At 41.3% G+C, this 20311-nt stretch overlaps 1 protein-coding gene across 1 annotated transcript in view; it reads left to right on the top strand.

Annotated features, from left to right (window-relative positions):
- The window catches only part of tfc (triforce), a 60279-nt gene that overhangs the window by 27937 nt on the left and 12031 nt on the right, over positions 1 to 20311 (top strand). Inside the window, exons 2-3 of the mRNA XM_065234084.1 lie at positions 18841 to 18941; positions 19127 to 19235. Coding sequence (XP_065090156.1) covers positions 18841 to 18941; positions 19127 to 19235 — 210 coding nt within the window. The remainder of the gene's footprint in view (positions 1 to 18840; positions 18942 to 19126; positions 19236 to 20311) is intronic.

The raw sequence follows: 20311 nt of genomic DNA, 5'->3' as shown, positions 1-20311 counted from the left end.
ACCGAAATCCGAACGCCTCCGTTAGGAATGTGGATAAGAAGCTGCACCTAAGCCGAAGTTTTGTCCAGAAGGCCAAAACTAAGGCTGGGCTTCGAACGTTCAAGGTACAAAAGGCCCCTAATCGCGACGAGAAGCAGAACAAGTCCGCCAAAACCCGTGCCAGGAAGTTGTACCTCAACATGCTGACGAAAGTTGAATGCTGCATCATGGACGACGAAACATATGTGAAGGCCGACTTCAAACAGATCCCCGGCAACCTGTTTTTCACGGCCAAGGATAAGTTCAGCGTTCCGGAGCATGTCCGCACTCAGAAGATGTCCAAATTTGCGAAGAAATTCCTGGTTTGGCAAGCCATCTGCACGTGCGGGAAGCGGAGTGCACCTTTCGTGACCCAGGACACGATGAACGGACAGGTGTACATAAAAGAGTGCCTCCAGAAGCGGCTGCTTCCTCTCCTGAAGGCCCACAACGTCCCAACAATCTTCTGGCCGGATTTGGCCTCATGCCACTACTCCAAGGACGTGCAGAAGTGGTATGCGGACAATAAGGTCAATTTCGTGCCGAAAATGTTCAACCCTCCCAACACTCCGGAGCTCCGCCCCATCGAGAAGTACTGGGCGATTATGAAGCAGCACCTTCTTAAACGACCTAAGGTAGTGAAGACAGTCGAGGAACTCAAGAAAGTATGGGTTTACATGCAAAAAACGGTTGATTCACAGGTTGTGCAGAATCTTATGGCCGGGGTTAAGGCCAAGGTGCGGGCATTTGCGTATGGACTGTAAATAAAATACGAGTAAAATGGAAAAATGAAGTTTAATAGTTATTTCTCAATCCCTGAAAATTTGATGGCAATCGGATGAAAACTCGAATTTTGCGAATCAATTTTGTGTGTGGCAATTTCATCGTGGACACCCTTTAAACTAAGCATACTTTAATTCAGGCCGCATCGTGCTTTCTTGTCGGGTAATGCTGGGTAATGCGCAATACAGATCCCATTGAGATCACTAGCCTCTTCCCAGCAACTCCTATCCCTACCTCCCCGTGGTACCGGCCGGGAACTGTGAGCAACCTTAGGGAAGATCGGGTAACCATCCCGGTGGGAACTTTGGTCATAGGCTGAAAGAGAAGGGGGGGTTTGCTTCGGCAAGCCTGAGTGTCTGTTCTCCAGGAGGAGCGGCTCACAACAGCGTCTGTCCCCCATGTTAGGGGTGGCTGATCTACGTCCGAGTGCCAGTGAAGGACTCTAAGCACAACTGTGCACCCTGGTCATCCGGAAAGTTAGGGGGTTGGTGTCAGCAGTAAAAAAGCATTGCAACGGAAAATCAGCAACAGAGGAATACGAACCGAGATCAAGGGCAGCGACCCCAGCGACGAAATAGGACTTGCGATTGGAAACTCGGCACGTGGAACTGTCGATCCCTCAATTTCATCGGGAGCACCCGAATACTCGCCAATCTACTGAAGGACCGCGGATTCGGTATCTTAGCGCTGGAGGAGGTGTGTTGGACAGGATCCATGGTGCGAACGTTCAGAAGTAATCATGCCATCTACCAGAGTTGCGGCAACACACGCGAGCTGGGCACTGCTTTCATCGTGATGGGCGAAATGCAGAAGCACGTGATAGGTTGGTGGCCGATCGACGAAAGAATGTGCAGGTTGAGGAACGTATACAGCCCCCACTCCGGAAGCACTGATGATGACAAGGACGCATTTTACGCGCAGCTCGACCGCGAATACGATCGCTGCTCAAGCCACGACGTCAAGATCATCATAGGAGACCTAAACGCTCAGGTAGTCCAGGAGGAGGAATTCAGACCGACGATTGGAAAGTTCAGCGCCCACCAGTTGACGAACGGGAACGGCCTACGACTCATCGATTTCGCCGCCTCCAAGAACATGGCCATACGTAGCACCTTCTTCCAACACAGCCTCCCCAATCATTACACCTGGAGATCACCACAGCAGACGGAATCGCAAATCGACCACGTTCTGATTGATGGACGGCACTTCTCCGACATTATCGACGTCAGGATCTATCGTGGCGCTAACATTGACTCTGACCACTACCTGGTGATGGTCAAACTGCGCTCAAAAGTTTCCGTCATCACCAATGTACGGTACCGACGCCCGCCAAGGTACAACCTAGAGCGACTGAAGCAACCGGAGGTCGCCTTAGCATACGCGCAGAATCTCGAGGCAGCGTTGCCAGAGGAGGGCGAGCTTGATGTGCCCCCTCTAGAGGACTGCTGGAGTACAGTAAAAGCAGTCATCACCGATGCAGCCGAGAGCACCATCGCACAGTGGCCGGAGGCCGGACGAAACCCAATTTTTTTTTTTTGTTATTTTGAGTATTTTATAATTTTCCAAGCTTTCTTACACTTTGAATAACGTTGTCGCAAAGTTTCATGACTATTGGATGTTATTTTGAATTTTGACAGCACTTTGAAGGCTGCGGTGTCAACAAATTTTAATGATTTTTGGTTCAAAAACTACATTTTTAAGGCTCACTTCAAATGGCTGTTACTCTTCCAATTTTAAACCGATTTGAGCACAACAAGTTTCATTTTGAAGTTTGATGGATAAACTTATTGTTCCATTCAAACCCATCCGTTTAGATTACTCTAAACTATGGAAAATGTTGATAATGTATGGTGAAACTTATTATGATGAAACCTTATTTTTTTTGCAAATTCGTACTGTACAATCTTCTGAAACAGTCCGAAAAGGTCACATGATATACATTCTATAGGAAATTTCCTCAACTTTTTGAATTTATGCATCCCGACTTGCCCCTAGTTGCCCCAAGGGGTTAAAAACATATTTTAACCCTGTAACACCCAAGCCTGCTTTTTGGCAAGGTACGCTTAAACTGCTGGGACCAAACATATTGAATTTTCTACCAAATGGTGTGCACATGGTTAGAAAGATACATTGTTTATCTATCATTTCCATGAACATTTCAAGATAATCCGATGCAAAACCTTTCTGCTAAGTTATGATGAAAACAAATATTCGATGATTTTCTGAAAAATTATTATTTTTCAGATTTTGTCTGTAAAAAGTAAATTTTAATTTACCAGAATTCGCTCATTAATTCTAGACGCAACTGGCAAAATTTGGTGAAAACCTGTGCTATAGTATGCAAGAAATTAAAAAAAACAAATCTTTTTTTACGAAAACTGCTCTAGACCAGCCGAATTGATCTAGATCAAAAAAAATATGTCAATTGTTCATATTTTCATGAAGGCCTATCGAAAGAAATTATATAGAATCAAATAAAAAATTTGGACATACGAGAGTTAATATAAAATGACCGGTATGGAGGACCATGGTGATTAGAAATTCAGAAGTAAATAGACATGTTACAAAAGGATTGGGAAGGGTATCCATTCAGTTTATATGTTTTTTATCGATTTTTTTTTCAAAAGTGGTTCATTTTGGTTTCAGTTAAGCTAATTTTATTAAGAAAAATAATGGTGTCTTAAAAATACTACTTTCACTCTTAGTCTTTTATAACACTAGCATTATCCTTACTACTTAATCGTCATCTTCATCAAAGATCAACAAATCTTGCACTTCCTTTGGGAAATCACTTTTCGGTTTCGGCTTGTTGTGTCGGAAACTGGATACAACTGGATCTGATGCAACCAACAATCCATGAAAGATGTCAATTATTGTCCGTTCACGGGATCCTTTCCAAGAATGGCTTTCACGCATTCGACGAATCTCCTTGTTCATGCTTTCTTGGGCCTCTTCAGAGAGCATACCGATTGGAATTGAAGATTGGTCGATAATTTCACTTCCATGAATCAGTAATTTATGAACTGTTGTTGGCATGTGATACCAACTATACAGTTTTACGTAGTGGTGAGCTGTTTCCGTCGCGTATGACTTGAATTTTGAAACATCAATGCTCTCACCACTAGAAATCGCTGTTAGTAAAGTCCGAAATCGCAGTATCAAATCCAAATCAATTCCTGTAATCTCCGAAGATACTTGTGCATTGGCGAAGAATCGTCTAGCCGTATTACCATTGTTTTTAGCCGTATTACCATTGGATTCGATGACAAGATAAAATGAACTTAAAAATATCATGTGTTGTAATAACTCAATAAATTATCAGTCATTAAATTTATTCTGATCCGAAAGATTATTTCGCACTTTAGGGGGATTAGTTTGCATTTTTATGGTTGTTGACTTCAAAAATGAACTCAGCACCCAAAAATTAACATAATATGTTATTTTCAGCCAGTTTCATTGACATTTTAGGTTTCGTCCGACTTTTGTTCGCAGTGCCGCCACTGTGCATCGGGTACGTGGAAAGAAGTCGACGGAATGAAGTTCGACGAGGAGTGCAGAGCGATTTTAGAGGAGAAGAACGCAGCGCGGGCGGTAATGCTGCAGCATGGAACCCGACAGAACGTGGAACGGTATAAACAGAAGCGGAAACAGCAGACCCGCATCTTTCGGGAGAAAAAACGCCGCCTGGAAGAAGCGGAGTGCGAGGAAATGGAACTGCTGTGCTGTTTCCAAGAAACACGGAGGTTCTACCAGAAGCTCAACGCATCCCGCAACGGCTTCGTGCCGCGAGCCGAAATGTGCAAGGATAAGGACGGGAGCCTTTTGACGGACGGACGTGAGGTGATTGAAAGGTGGAAGCAGCACTTCGATGCGCACCTGAATGGCGAGGATAACGTAGGCACAGGATACCAGCGCAATGGAGAAAACGACTTCGTCAGTGCAGCACAGGACGGAACTGACCCAACTCCCACGCTGAGGGAAGTTAAGGACTCCATTCAGCAGCTCAAAAACAACAAAGCAGCTGGTAAGGATGGTATCGCAGCCGAACTCATCAAGATGGGCCCAGAAAAGTTGGCCACCGGATGATAGTCAGGATCTGGGAAACAAAACAGCTACCGGAGGAGTGGAAGGAGGGGGTAATCTGCCCCATTCACAAGAAAGGCGACCATTTGGAATGTGAGAACTTCAGAGCGATCACCATTTTGAATGCCGCCTACAAAGTGCTATCCCAGATCATCTTCCGTCGTCTATCACCTAAAATGACCGAGTTCGTGGGAAGTTATCAAGCCGGCTTCATTGACGGCCGATCGACAACGGACGAGATCTTCACCGTACGGCAAATCCTCCAGAAATGCCGTGAATACTAGGTCCCAACGCATCATTTGTTCATCGACTTTAAGGCAGCATACGACAGTATCGACCACACAGAGCTATGGAAAATCATGGACGAGAACGGCTTTCCTGGGAAACTGATCAGACTGATCAAAGCAACGATGGACGGTGTGCAAAACAGCGTAAGGGTTTCGGGTGAATTATCCAGTTCATTCGAATCTCGCCGGGGACTGCGACAAGGTGACGGACTCTCATGCCTACTCTTCAACATTGCTCTAGAAGGTGTAATGCGATGAGCCGGGCTCAACAGCCGGGGTAAGATTTTCACAAAATCCGGTCAATTTGTGTGCTTTGCGGACGACATGGACATTATCGCAAGAACATTTGGAACGGTGGCAGAACTATACACCCACCTGAAACACGAAGCAGCAAAGGTCAGACTGGTGGTGAGTGCGTCAAAAACAAAGTACATGCTAGTAGGCGGAACCGAACATGACAGGATTCGTCTAGGAAGTAATGTCACGATAGACGGGGATACTTTCGAGGTAGTGGAGGAATTCGTTTACCTTGGATCCTTAATGACGGCTGACAACAATGTGAGTCGTGAAATACGAAGGCGCATCATCAGTGGAAGTCGTGTGCTAAGGACGATCTTCGGCGGTGTGCAGGAGAACGGTGAGTGGCGGCGAAGAATGAACCACGAGCTCGCTGCACTCTACGGCGAACCCAGCATCCAGAAGGTGGCCAAAGCCGGAAGGATGCGGTGGGCAGGGCATGTTGCAAGAATGCCGGACAACAACCCTGCAAAGTTGGTGTTCGCTACTCATCCGGTTGGCGTGGAGCGCAGAGAGCACGATGGGCGGACCAGGTAGAGCGTGATCTAGCGAGCATTGGACATGACCGAGGATGGAGAGCGGCAGCCGCAAACCGAGTATTGAGGCGTACTATTGTTGATTATGTCTCATCTTAAATGTGATGTTGTACAAATAAATGTATGTATGTATGCTTTCTTGCCGTGCGGATATATTTGCTTTTTGCTGAAGGAAGTGTTACTACTACCTAAAGCTACAACAAATTTAAACAACACTTTTCAGTGCTCAACCTGTAAAAAAAAATTTCTACCTTGTTCAACTCTTATTCCTCTTCGATCCTTGTTTGGACCCTACCCGAGGTAATCCTTCTTGGATGTCGATTTGGAAAATTCCTTTTCGATCCTTCAGATTCCTATAGTAATCTGCTTGGAAGTCGATTTGGATAAAAATTTGCTGCCGCCATGGCGCCTAAACGCAAAAGAAAGGGGCAAACTCTTGACCCCCCTTCTGAAGAAATTAATTTGAGTAATCAATTTGATTTGCTCACGGATGATGAGAATGATCCATCATCCAAGAAAAATTCTAGTAAACTTTCCCGGCTTAATGCCAAGAAGGAAAAGATTCCCCCTCACTCAGTGCCGTAAGTGCCAGGGATGGGGTCACGGAACTAAAAATTGCTACATGCCAGCTAAATGCATGAATTGTGGTGATTCCTCTCACGCAAAGGACGACTGTCCTGTGAAGGAAGATCCTAAGAAATTTAAATGTTCAAATTGTGGTGAAAACCACAAATCCAATTTTTGGGAATGTAAGACTCGCAAAGCGATCCTACAATCTCGTTCTAAGCGACAGGTAGGAAACGCTCCACGTTTCTGACCTGGTATAAATTACTCTGTTGTTAACAACGGTCAGCGAGGAACAAATTATACATTTGGACCCGTAGGTACAAATATCACCCCTGCTTCAGCGAGTTAATGGAGCTACCTATGCTGCTATTGCACCGGGTAGAAATCAAAATGCTAACCAATGTAATTCTAACGAAAATTTTGACAATTTTGACTTCGGAAGCATAACTGGCCCTAAAATAGAATTTTTACAGAAATCATTAATTGACATGATTTCTGATATGCTTAAATCTAACTCCATGTTTGATGCTATTCAATCTGGAGTAAAATTTGCAAACAATATTGTCATGACCTTAAAATTCAGTAATGGATTTTAAAGCATTAAATATTTTAAATTGGAATGCTCGATCTCTTAAAGATAATGAAGACGAGCTATTTAACTTTTTGAGAGTTCATAACGTGCACATTGCCGCTATAACTGAAACGTTCCTTAAACCTGACCATAAGGATAAGAAGGACGCAAATTATTTGATTTAAAGAAATGATCATCTTGATGGACCCTGTGGTGGCGTTGCCATCATTGTTCATAGATGAATCAAACATAAAATTCTTTCTTCATTTGAAACCAAGGTTTTTGAAACTTTGGGTGTCTCTGTTGAAACAAAATGTGGACAACTTACGTTTATAGCTGCCTATTTGCCATTCCAATGCAAAGGCCAGCAAAAGAATTTTCTCAATGGTGACGTTCAGAAACTCGTCTTAGGTCTAAATAGTTCATTATTGGTGATTTTAATGCAAAACACCGCTCATGGAATAATGCTCAAAGCAATTCCAATGGTAATATTCTGCAGGTTATTACACTATTCAATATCCAAACAGCCCAACATGCTTTTCTTCTGCGAGAAATCCCTCAACTATTGATTTGGTCTTAACTGATTCATGCCAACTTTGTAGCTAATTGGTTACCCATGCTGACTTCGGTTCTGATCACCTGTCAGTAACTTTTGAAATATTCCAAGAAATAATTTGTAATCCCAACAGCTCTACTTTCAATAACCATAGAGTTGATTGGGAGACATATCGATCATTTATGGAATATAACTTCGATCCAAACATTCCTTTGCAAACCAAAGATGAAATTAATTATGCTCTTGAATCTCTGACTACTTCTATAGTTGAAGCAAGAGCTGCCTCAGTACCAAAATGTGAGGTTAAATTCGATTCAATTATAATAGACGATGATCTTCAGCTATTGATCCATCTTAAAAATGTCCGTAGGAGACAATATCAAAGAACACGTGATCCTGCCATAAAAGCTATCTGGCGGGATTTGCAAAAACTAATTTAAAAGCGATTCTCTGCCCTGATGAACTAAACTTTTGAAAATAATGTTTCTAAATTAGACCCGAGTTCCAAACCCTTTTGGACACTCACAAAAAATTTAAAAAAACCTCAAAAACCTATTCCAGCGCTTAGAAACTCAGAAACTTGCTAAGCAATTCGAGAGTTCCCACAATTTCAGTTTGGGTCTTACTAGTCCTTTTGAGAATCAGGTTGCTCGGGATTATCTGAATATTTGCTCTCGGGAAAATATTTTTGATGATTCCTGGGGGACTGCTTTGGACGAAGTAAGGTCTACAACTAAAAAGTTTCATAATATGAAAGCTCCAGGTGATGATGGAATTTATATATCCTTATAAAAAAACTCCCAGAGAGTACCTTGTCTTTCTTGGAAAAATTATTTAAAAGATATTTCCATTTGGCATACTTTCCTGATAAATGGAAAAATGCAAAAGATGTTTCAATTTTGAAGCCGGATAAAAATCCAGCTGAAGCTTCTAGTTACCATCCAATAAGTTTGCTTTCAAAAGTAAACTTTTTGAAAAGATAATTTTAAATAAAATGATGCTTCACATAAATACTCATCAACTCTTAAGAGTTATCAATTTAATTCGTTCAAACAAATCTGAAGGCTGCTCAACTGGAGTTGCTCAACTTGGAGTTTAATTTTCCACTTTACATTATGAAATTAGTTCAAAATTATTTAACTGACAGAACTTTGCAGGTAAATTATCAAAATTCCAAATCTAATCGACTACCTGTTAGAGCAGGAGTTCCTCAGGGTAGCATTCTTGGGCCTATATTGTATAACATTTTCACTTCGGACCTCCCTGATTTGCCTCAGGGTTGCCACAAATCTTTGTTCGCTGATGACACAGGCATTTCTGCTAAAGGAAGAAGTCTTCGTGTTATTTGCAGCAGACTGCAGAAAAGTTTAGATATTTTCTCTTCTTCAGCCTGTAGACTTGGATACGTACTTCAAGTCTCCGCGTACATCGTACGGGTTAGGCAAAAGATGTGCGTCTAGCTTTAAAAACTGTCGCATTAATGGCCTTTCGCTCATTTTCAACTTCTATTCAATTTTCATACTGCCGTACTCTAACGGAACTATCCACCTGCCCTCTTCTAAAGATCATTCTCTAGCTAATAAATTATCACAATAAAGCTTCATGTTAGCATTTCCAACCAACTCTGAAAATCGCTAACTTCGCGTATGAAGTAACATCAAATCACTTTGAATGTTAAAAAATTCGTGAATCTGTAGAGAATTGCTCAAATGGGAAAATAATTCAAACCTTCAAAACTGCCATCAGTCGGAATTCCATTGCTTGGTTTGCAATGCATTTTTCCTTATTTTGACTATAATGGTCTTACCCATTTCTCTAAAGTAAATTCATCTTATCATTCATGAAAAATTAATGCATGGAAAACTGATTTATTGACCAAGTGTCCATACGTTAAAAATCGTTCGTATGCAAATCGTCCTCAGCGGTGCTTATAATTTCTAAAACAGCCTATAATAGATATTTTACACTCTGGTTCACAGAATCAACAACATATCCAAATCCTACTTACAAGGTACAAATCGACCAAGTGGCAAAAGTGCGTATTTTTGCGTAATTATCACCGCAGCACAAATGATCCAGTTAAAGCGAATTAAGTGTTATTGGATACAACTGAAGCTCTGCCACCACAGTCAGTGCCAGTCAGCAGTCAGCGATGTTGCAAGTAGTAATTTGAACGGTTGCTTGGCACGCGTAAAGCGCACTGCTTTTCAGATGCACTGACTCCAGTACCGGTGGCTTCTATTGAGAGTAAAGAGGTAGGTAGGTACCTCATCTCTTAACATCTATCAGGCGCTGTTTGAAGTGCTCTTAAACGAAAGTGAAATGAGTAAATTATTTGCTCCTTGGTCAATTGCTATGTACCTACCTATCCACTTCAATCGATGGAAAATATAATAACGGCAAGCAAACATAGGTACTGCCTTGAGCGAAGGTCGGACACAATGAGCAAATGGCAATTAAATTAATCGGCAACTACCGCTGCGAGGTGGGCAGTGACGAGTGATTGGAACAGAAGTGATTTGGAACTTAATCTGTAATAACATTCGTGCGTGTTCCAAAGGTTTTAAAGGTACAATAAATGTGCAAGGTGCTAATTAATCCTGAGCACAACCGGAGGTCTTCGTGAACTTGTAGCAAGAGGTGGAATGGTTTTATTTGCCTAAAAAAAGTTGTTTGCTTAATTTGGGGTTGTACGAATTATGACACGCTGTCGAGGTGCATTCCTTTTTCTGTTTTCTGATCAAATATTGGCGTTACCTTGTCTGGGTTCTCGTGTGTCACGAGGTACACCTTGGGCAGTATTGATTGATTTTTTTTTGGGCAAGACTGCCAGCACAATACAGATCATGAACGTTTCAAGGATCATTCCGTGGTCGTTTTACATGATTGATTGTTCTAGGGGTGCAGTACATTGCTTTGTTTTATAAGGACAAGTGATTTCCAAAGATTGAATGATTTTATCTTGAGACAACTGTGCTTTTATCAAGTTATGCATCAAATTAAACCCATACTTTCTAATATGAATATTTTCACCACCTGCTACTGTAACAGCTTATCAATAAGGGGCCATGCATTAATGATGTCATGCTAAATTGAGGAAAAAAATCCGTCTTCCCTTTTTCGTCACGTTGTTTCGTTTGTCATATACTTCCCCTTCCCCCCTTAGATCGTGACGCAATATATGCATCACCCCTAATGAACGTATTCACGCAGTAGTCATACAAAAGAAGATTCCACTTTGGTTATACATTTCGTTTGATCCGCTTGTAAATCACTCATTATAAAATTAGGCAGTCTTTCTTTTGAAGATGCTGATTGCTGATAGCCGATGAAAAATTTGAACCCGCACAACGAACCAATCATATGAAGATGGATAATATAATCTCAAAAAGATGTGCCAGTTGAGTTAGTTGAATAATTTTAAATTATCAAACACCACAGACGAGTGCCAGTTCATTGCTTACACACATCGACTTTGCTTCTTTTCCACCATTCTTCAACTTCTCTCCGTTGTGATTGTATGATCGTAAAGCACGGGTAGTTCATCACAACGAGCTTAACCTTTAGGTGGTGCACTTCACAATGAGACCCTCACAATATTATCACCTGGTGTTTACGATCTTTTAGTGGTTCCATGGGCAGGCCTTCTGTGAAAATCGCTTGATTTAAATAAGTGAAAAATTGTCGTTATCGCATTGTTTAACCACGCCAGCACGGAGAGCCATCTTCTCGCACTTGAACCGAAGCCTCCGACATGGCGACGGTCGGTGATGCGATGCATCCATGAAACGGCTGAGCGGGACGCATTAAGGTGAAGGTCGTTTAGTGCGGGTAACTCGTTGTCGTCGTTGTCGAGACTGCACACATGGACGGTGGTGGGCAAGGTTTGAATGCTGCCGCTGTCGCAGATCCATCTTGTCCGGATAATTAGTTTAGTATACAAATAAGGCTAGCAAACCTGCTTCGGTGATGATGCGGTAAAGGAAGCGCTTTACACTATCGATAGTGAAAGGAAGAGGATGGAATGTGCTGTGGGATTCGGTCTTAAGCTTTTCAATGCTAAACGAGGGCCATTAGCACATGATTTAAGTCGAGGAAGTTATATAACATGACATTTGGTTTCGCCGCTAATGTGCTATATAAAGTACACTCAATTATCTTTTTACTCGTCCCTTACGTGTCCCTTTTATCGTCTGTATTTTGATCGTGTAATCTCAATATGATTCAAGCCATTTCAAGAGTCCTGACTCAAATCTAATTTTTTGCAATTTCAAGAGTAGCATTATTATGCGGTCAGATACCTTGCTAAAGTCTAGAGGGTTCTACGTGGTTTCTGTTATCCATTGCATTCAATGAATAGTCTACATATTCAAGTAAATTTTGTTAAGGTCGAACGACTCTTGAAGAAGTCGTATTGCATGTCAGTAATTCTATTTTTGATTTGGAGAAACAGTTTTTCGTTAAAAATTGCACCGAAAAATTTAAGAATGCAAGAGATGATGGCAATTCCACGATATTACGAACGTCCGATTTTCGGCCAGATTTAAATATAGGACCTAAAATCGAGCATTTCCAAATTTTTGGAAAGGATTCAGATTCCAAGGACACATGAGTTCCATTGCTAGACTTTTCATAAATACTGGAGGAATCCCGTCAGCGCTCGCACAGTGAAAACGGATACGGAATCAGCACATTTCTTCCATTTTGCCCGCATTTGCTGGATGTCCTTGACTTGCCTAGTTTTTTTTTGCGTTTGGTCAAAATTTCGGGTAATTCGGAGGATTCATTAGCTTGGGTACAAAATCGATCTTGTTGGCAGCATACCACTCCAGAAGCACCTTGGAGTAGTGGCAGCTGGCCAAATCGGGCCAAAAGATGACTTTGCCCTATGCTTGCGGACAAACGGCACTACCCCCTTTTCAGGCATTCTTCAATGTAAACTTGGAATGTCATCGTCGAGGATGTGATGAATGGTTCCGTTTTTTCAAGCCACAACTGCAAATCGCTTGCCAAATCATGGCCTTCTTCGCAAACTTGTCGGCAAACACGAACTTGAATCTCCCCGGCACATCCCCACATCCAGTCGCGATACACGGTCGTACAAGAGCTGCACGCTTTTTTGGCCACGGAATTCTGCTTCATGTGCTGGTTCGAATGTTTACTAGCTTTGTACGGCTTGTATCCTTCCCTGGAAAGGATGTTCCACACCGTTTGAAAGTTGGCGTTGTACCTTCTGGCCACATCTCGAAAGACCAGGGTTGGCCATAACGCACATCAACACCTTGTTGGCAGCTGACGAAAGTTTTTTTCGTAGGTTCACTGATTCCTTTCCACACTCAGGGTTTCCTTGTAGGTTTTGAGCACTCGACAAACTGTTGTTTTCGGCATCTTCAGCGCTTTAGCCAGCTTGAAACTGGACCACTCCGGATTTTCCAGGTGTTTGTGCACAATATTTTTTCTTCTTTCGAGTTCCATTTGACTTTATTTCTGAACGCGATCGACTACTTTGATCAAACTTCCTCTAGTTGTTCTCTGTAAACAAACCACTGTCAAAGATTTTCGATTCCCAACACCAGAGGCGTCCTATTGGCGCACGAGGGGCGTACCAATTTACTTAAACACAAAGAATTTGAACATGTTTGGGCCAAAGCAACTATTGCTGGAGAAAAACCCATTTTTGCATTTGTGTATTTCTCACCTCATTATTTCCCCAATAAACAATGGGGCTTATTACGGATGTCACTTCACGGTGAAAACTTGTCACTTGTCATCACGGTGAAGTGATTCTCATTTGAATTGTACGGCAGTCACGGCTCTTATTCTGAGTATCACTTCCTTATCGCCGTGTAGTGACACCCGTAATAAGGCCCAATAATTTGAATAATTTCCAAATCGTAGAAACTACCCAAGTAACCATCAAGCCGGCTAATTCCCTTTTTTGCATTATAAGGCTAATATGCGGCTATTATAAAGCTTGACATGTTCTATGTTAGCTGTGTATCAGCCTTAGGCGTCTCATAGGCGTCTTATCACAATGGATTCAGCGTTTTGAATGCAATATGGACTCTAGGGAAAATGCGATGGTCCTCCGGAAGATCCGGAACATCCGTAAAAGTGGTCAATTCATGAAACCAATCCTAGAACTCCGTGGTTTTGTTGAAACCACTCATAAGCATCTTATCAGAATGGATTCAGCGTTTTGAATGCAATATGGACTCTGGGGACTATTCGATGGTACTTCGGAAGATCCGGAACATCCGTAAAAGTGGTCAATTCATGAAACTGATCCTAGAGCTCCACGGTTTTTTCGAAACCACTCATGAACGTCTTATCAATATGAATTCGGAGTTGTGACCAGAAATTGGAAGCTGAGAACTAAGGATGGTTCATTAAAGATCCGGAACATCCGTAAAAGTTGTCAATTCATGAAACTGATCCTTGAGCTACACGGTATTTTCGAATTCACTCATAAACGTCTTATTCATATGAATTCGGAGTTGTGACCAGAACTTGGATACTGGGGACGAAGGGATGGTTCATTAAAGATCCGGAACATCCGTAAAAGTGGTCAATTTATGAAACTAATCCTTGAGCTCCGTGGTTTTGTCGAAACCACTCATAGGCGTCTCATCAGAATTAATTCAGAGTTTATATTGGAATATGGACTCTGGGGACTATTCGATGGTACTCCGGAAGATCCGGAACATCCGTAAAAGTGGTCAATTCATGAAACTGATCCTTGAGCTCCACGGTTTTTTCGAAACCACTCATGAACGTCTTATCAATATGAATTCGGAGTTGTGACCAGAAATTGGATGCTGAGAACTAAGGATGGTTCATTGCAGATCCGGAACATCCGTAAAAGTGGTCAATTCATGAAACCGATCCTTGAGCTCCGTGGTTTTGTCGAAACCACTCATAGGCGTCTTATCAGAATTAATTCAGAGTTTTTAATGGAATGTGGAATCTGGGGACTATGCGATGGTACTCCGGAAGATCCGGAACATCCGTAAAAGTGGTCAATTCATGAAACTGATCCTAGAGCTCCACGGTTTTTTCGAAACCACTCATGAACGTCTTATCAACATGAATTCGGAGTTGTAACCAGAAAATGGATGCTGGGGTCGAAGGGATGGTTCATTAAAGATCTGGAACATCCATAAAAGTGGTCAATTCATGAAACCGATCCTTGAGCTTCGTGGTTTTGTCGAAACCACTCATAGGCGTCTTATCAGAATTAATTCAGAGTTTTTAATGGAATATGGACTCTGGGGACTATGCGATGGTCCTCCGGAAGATCCGGAACATCCGTAAAAGTGTTTTTTTTAAGGCTTTATTAAAGAGATTTTTAGCCTTAGGCTAGTTCATCTCTAATCCGTAAAAGTGGTCAATTCCCGAAACAGATTCTAGAGCTCTGCGGTTTTTTCGAAACCACTCATAAACGTCTCGGACTTTTGAACTGGCTCCAGTCCTACTTATCAAACCGTAAGTAAATTGTATGCTTTCAAAATAAACTTTCATTACCAATTCTAGTCAGCTCTGGGGTCCTCCAGGGATCTCATTTAGGCCCACTTCTTTTTATTTTGTATGCAACCGACATTTCCTTCATATTCAAGAATATTAAAGTACTTGTGTATGCAGATAACATGAAGCTGATAAATATTCCAGAATGAAATAAATCTATCCTACACCTGGTGTAGCAAAAGTCTGTTGGGCTTCATTAAGAGGTTCAGTTACAATTTTTAGAACCCCTACCCTATAGACTAACTGTACATTACATATGTAAGACCTATTCTGGAATACTGCCACATAGTATGCTATAGTACGCTGCCATACACTAAGAACGCATTGAATCTTTCCAAAAGCAATTTCTTTTGTATACTCTTCGACGACTAAATTGGACTGCATTTCCTCTACCATTATATGAAGCACGCTGCATGCTTATCAATCTGCAAACACTAAAGGAGCGGCGTGAATTTGCAATGCTTTTCTTTATCAATGACATTATCTTTCACCGCATAGAATCTGCAGCAATACTCTCACAGCTAAATTTGTATGCGCCCTTTAAACCTCTTAGAACTCGAAAATTACTCTATGAAAACACATGCAAGCTGCGCCGGCGGTGTAGTGGAAAGTGTGATTACCTCTAACCCCAGCAGGTCTGGGTTCAATCCCAGTCGGCGCCGCCGGGATGTTCTGAGGCAGGGTGAAGAAAGAGGGAAGTAAAGCCGTTGGTCTCCGGTTCATGAGTTGATGGGTCAATAGGTAGGGTCCAGGTGTGGGAGCTGCCTCCCTGGCGTCGGTAGCATTGATGCTCAGCACGGAAAACAAGATCGACGGAAAACAAACCAAGGAAAAAAAAACACAAGCAGAGCAAGTTACGCAAAAATGGTCCCATCAATCGAATAGTTTACCTGTATAACATAAATTGCGAAGAAATTGACATCACTATTTCCAAAAACCATATACTAAGAGGAAATAGAAAAAAATGTATAGCCAATAAGAAAAACATTGTAAACATTGTATGTAGTCTATTTTGCTTGACGAAATAAATAAATAAATAATAATTATATACACCTTTACACCGTTACCAGCAATGCAACGTAAATCCCGTGATGAAAAAGAACACATAGGGTAGAGAATTACTTCGGCCTAATCGCCCATTTTGGGCCTATCGAGCAGAAAACTTCAAATAAATCCATGATTTCAGAGTTAACATGTCAATTATGCGTTTGGTAGGATACTTTAATAAATAAGCTACCAAACGAAGTCAATGAGAATGCGTGATATGAAGATTTGCATCCATTATTCCCAAAAACAAAAGAAGCGCTCCGATCGAATCAATTCTTATCTTAATCCGATAGGTCGAAGTGAATTCATTGGCATTTCAATGGCGGTTCATGCGTTCGGCCGAGTTTAGAATCCGTAGGCCGAGTTTGGTGTCAAGAAGCTGTGTTAGACTTTTGGCAATATCTCAATGATTGGTTTCTGTTTATCAAATCTTACGGTACATACGGAAAGGTAAATAAATTTGGCAGCCATCAGCAATAATAACATTCCATTTGGTGCTAAACTGCGATAGATTAAGAAAGACTAAGTGCGGGTTGTGCTTAATAGGCTGGAAATGGGGTTGTTAACCCTACCTCTAAAATCTAAATTACAAATTATTTTTCATTTTAGATTTCTCATTTAAATTAAGATAATACGAGTCATTATGGATCGTTATTAAATTAATTTACTATTTACACAAGCATAATAATCGATATATCGAATTCTTCTTGTAAAGCAAAGATTCTAAACAAACATGGGAAATTACCAGGGGCTAAGTCACTCAACCACCTTGTGCCTGTGTTTATTGTGTTTCTTGTGTGTTTTAGGGTGTCGGAAGGTGTTAATGGGTATTTCTGCATGTCGACATAGCTGTAAAAACGTTGACTGGAAATTAATGCTGACTGGCAACCATTACATCCACTTTTGTGCAACCGAATTCCAGTCGCAATCAAGCCCAGATAACCCAACCGAGCACGCTCCTTTCTAAGCAATCTCTAGATCTAAATTTCGAAAAAAAAAAAATCGAACCTATTTGTAGGCGGCAGCTAGTAGGATGGATCTCTCTGATTTGGTATTGTGTATATGAAAACCACGACGAAAGGGCATCAAACACTTTAGAAAGAAATATCTGTCTTCAGCCATTGATTGATATGATAATTACTATGCGCTTCATTCCTATACAGTTACAGATATTCTAGCTTGTTAGAGGCTGAAATTGTCTGTTTTTTTCAATGTTGAGCTTGATGTTGAATCTTCTTTCCCAATTGTGGGGGTGAGGGTTACTTCGGTGTCCCGATCAGTTTTTTGTGAAGTCCTACCGTTTGCTGGAGCTCCTTCTTTCAGAAAAAAATCAACCAAAACAAAAAAGGGCATCAGACGAATGTAAACATTGTTGGATCTAGGCAGTGCTGCCAAAAAAGATTGAACAATTGGTTCTGATGGTGGTTTGAGGGCGTTTGCGTGTTTTGATGAGTGTTTTTGATGTGTTTAACACAAGGTGGCAAAATGACTTTCTCCCTGGAAATCACAGACTCAAAAGACATGTTACCTGTGTAATTGGTAACCAACTCGTTACCTTTAGCGTAAGAGACACGAATGCCTAACTAACGTTGGGCTCATTCCCACTTTTCAAACATGTGAAAACCATGGATTGGCAGAAATAATAATTGACATTCTATTTAACAAGGATTTAAAAATAAGAAGCTGGGTATTTCAATACTATTGAATTGTAGATCATAGTGATGATCTTAAAATTATGAAAATATAAAACATTTTGAAGAAAATCTGATGATTCGTTCTATCATCACAATATGCCCTCTACCTAAATTAAGCTACAATATCCGATTTCAATGAATGAATTTATAGATGTGACTGGAACTGAAAGGTTCAGGATATCCTTAAAAGTGGTCTTCTCATGAAACTGATTCTAACCCTTTTGTGATGCAGAAAAAGTTCATAGAATTTTAAAGCAAGCAGTGCAAGTGTGTTCGGCTCGAAAGGACTAGAGCTCTGCAGTATTTTCGAACACACTTGTAGCTGTAATATAAGAATAATCAAAGTTAAAGGCATACTCTCTTAACCCCCCTTATACTTTCCACTGACAAAACGCAACACTCAACACCTTTGCTTAAGTTGATATCGAACTACTCAACTGGTGCAAATGTCTAACAGTCCATAAATACCAATAGCCAATGGCAACAAACCACACTCTGCTGCTCCACTCTCAACATCTGCAGCCGTCCAAAGTGGCGATAAATTTGAATACAATTGACCATTCGCTGAGGCAATTCCACTGCATGGAACCAATCTATTGTTGCAATTGAATGAATAATTGGTGAATCTCCGCCGAATCGAAGGTTCAGATTTATTTTCTCGCCTTTCCAACCTTTACTACAATACCTTTACATAGTTGCCACCCTTCGTTTCCCCCTTTCATTCACATGTGATCAACTTCTACAAGTGCAGCAAACGTTTTGCATAACCCAACCAACATTGAACATGTCCGATTGTGTAACTCCCGCCCGCTCTGACTGCGGCAAAATTGATGGACCTTGAAGTAATCCTTTTCCCTACTTGTTTTCTTCTCTCTAGATTGTCCCAACTGTGTTGAAGATTCCAGTGTCCCCACGAGATGGACCATGCCGCTGCTGAAACTGGGCGAGAAGCGGTACTATCTTAGCATTTTCTTCAAGGTAAGTGTTGACGAGCTACGCTTCCATTGTTGAAAGTTTCGCATACCTATTGGTGTTCTTTGAACTTTTTCTTTCCCCTTCTGGAAGTGAAAGGAGTATTGGCAAAACTAGTTTAGTATGAATTTTTTAAACGCGGATTCCTCAGGTTTATTGAACGCTGTTTAATGTTTCCTTTTCCCACCTAGGCTAACTGGTTCAAAGCCCTGCAGTACTGCCGATATCATGGAATGCAGCTCGCCAGCATGCAGTCACAGGAGGAAAACGATGGTCTGGAAAAATATGTCAAAGAATATGGTAATGATTGTAACTGGGTGTAACTGGTGGGGATTAAGCAACACATGGTCATGAATGGCACGTGGATGCCAGTTGCATAATAATTGTTTCTTAATTGATCTTGATCTTCATATACACTTTTGAGGTGATATATTGCTTGAGGAATGTAGAGCTGGAATTCTTCAAATACCGGCAGTAGTTATATGATTTGCAACACGAGTCTGTGTCTCACGTTTAGAATGCCCATTGAATATGCATTTAATTTCATAAAATGCATTTAATTTCCATCGTTTACATCAACCATTTGTTGTGCATTTTTGTTGACACCTATAAATACATACATGAATCGAGGCGAAGTAAACAAACAAAACAAGAAAAGCGTGGAGTCGAGAAATCAGATGCTGCCAACGGAGGTTCCCAAGGAGTTTCAACGGAGATATGACTAGACTGATTATCATACAACGCTTACTATGTTAATATCCTCCCTTAAGCGGAATATCTTTCGATTTTCAATGAGCTTCAAGTCAATTATTGCCTTAGTGAGGATGTCCGCAGCTTGAAGAATAGAAAGGAAGTGTTCCAATTTGATTGACTTCAGTTCCACTTACTCTCGGATGAAATGATGCCTGATGCCAATGTGTTTGGTTCTTGCTGAATAGCCAACTTCTTTTTCAGCAAGACTGATGGCACTCTTGTTGTCGCACTTGATGATAATTGAATCCTTAGTGCCATGTAGTTCATCCAAGAATCCTTTCCACCAGATGATTTCTTGTGTTGCCGTTGAGAGTGTCATATATTCAGATTCTGTAGTTGATAAATCAACAGTGGATTACTATCGGGAACTCCACGATACAGCATCGGCTCGTCTCAGGATCGTTTATCCAATTCGCATAATTATAGCTCGATAGTTTGGAATCACCAGTTTTTCGGTACGACAGCTTGCATGCTTTCGTGCCTTGGCGATAACGAAGTATCCGTTTTGCTGCTGTCCAGAGAGCAAATCCTGAATCGCTGCAATAAGCGTTGCCAGGTCATTTTCAGAAAAAAATCTGGTACAGGTAAAATATAAAATCTGGAAAAATCTGGAATGCTCCAAA

This window comes from Ochlerotatus camptorhynchus, unplaced genomic scaffold, assembly GCF_037179485.1.
Source record: "Ochlerotatus camptorhynchus isolate MF236.1 unplaced genomic scaffold, CSIRO-AGI_Acam_v1.1 ptg000429l, whole genome shotgun sequence".
In the NCBI taxonomy this organism is placed as follows: domain Eukaryota; kingdom Metazoa; phylum Arthropoda; class Insecta; order Diptera; family Culicidae; genus Ochlerotatus; species Ochlerotatus camptorhynchus.
Note: the sequence above shows the minus strand (reverse complement) of the source record. Positions and strands in the feature narration are given on the sequence as shown.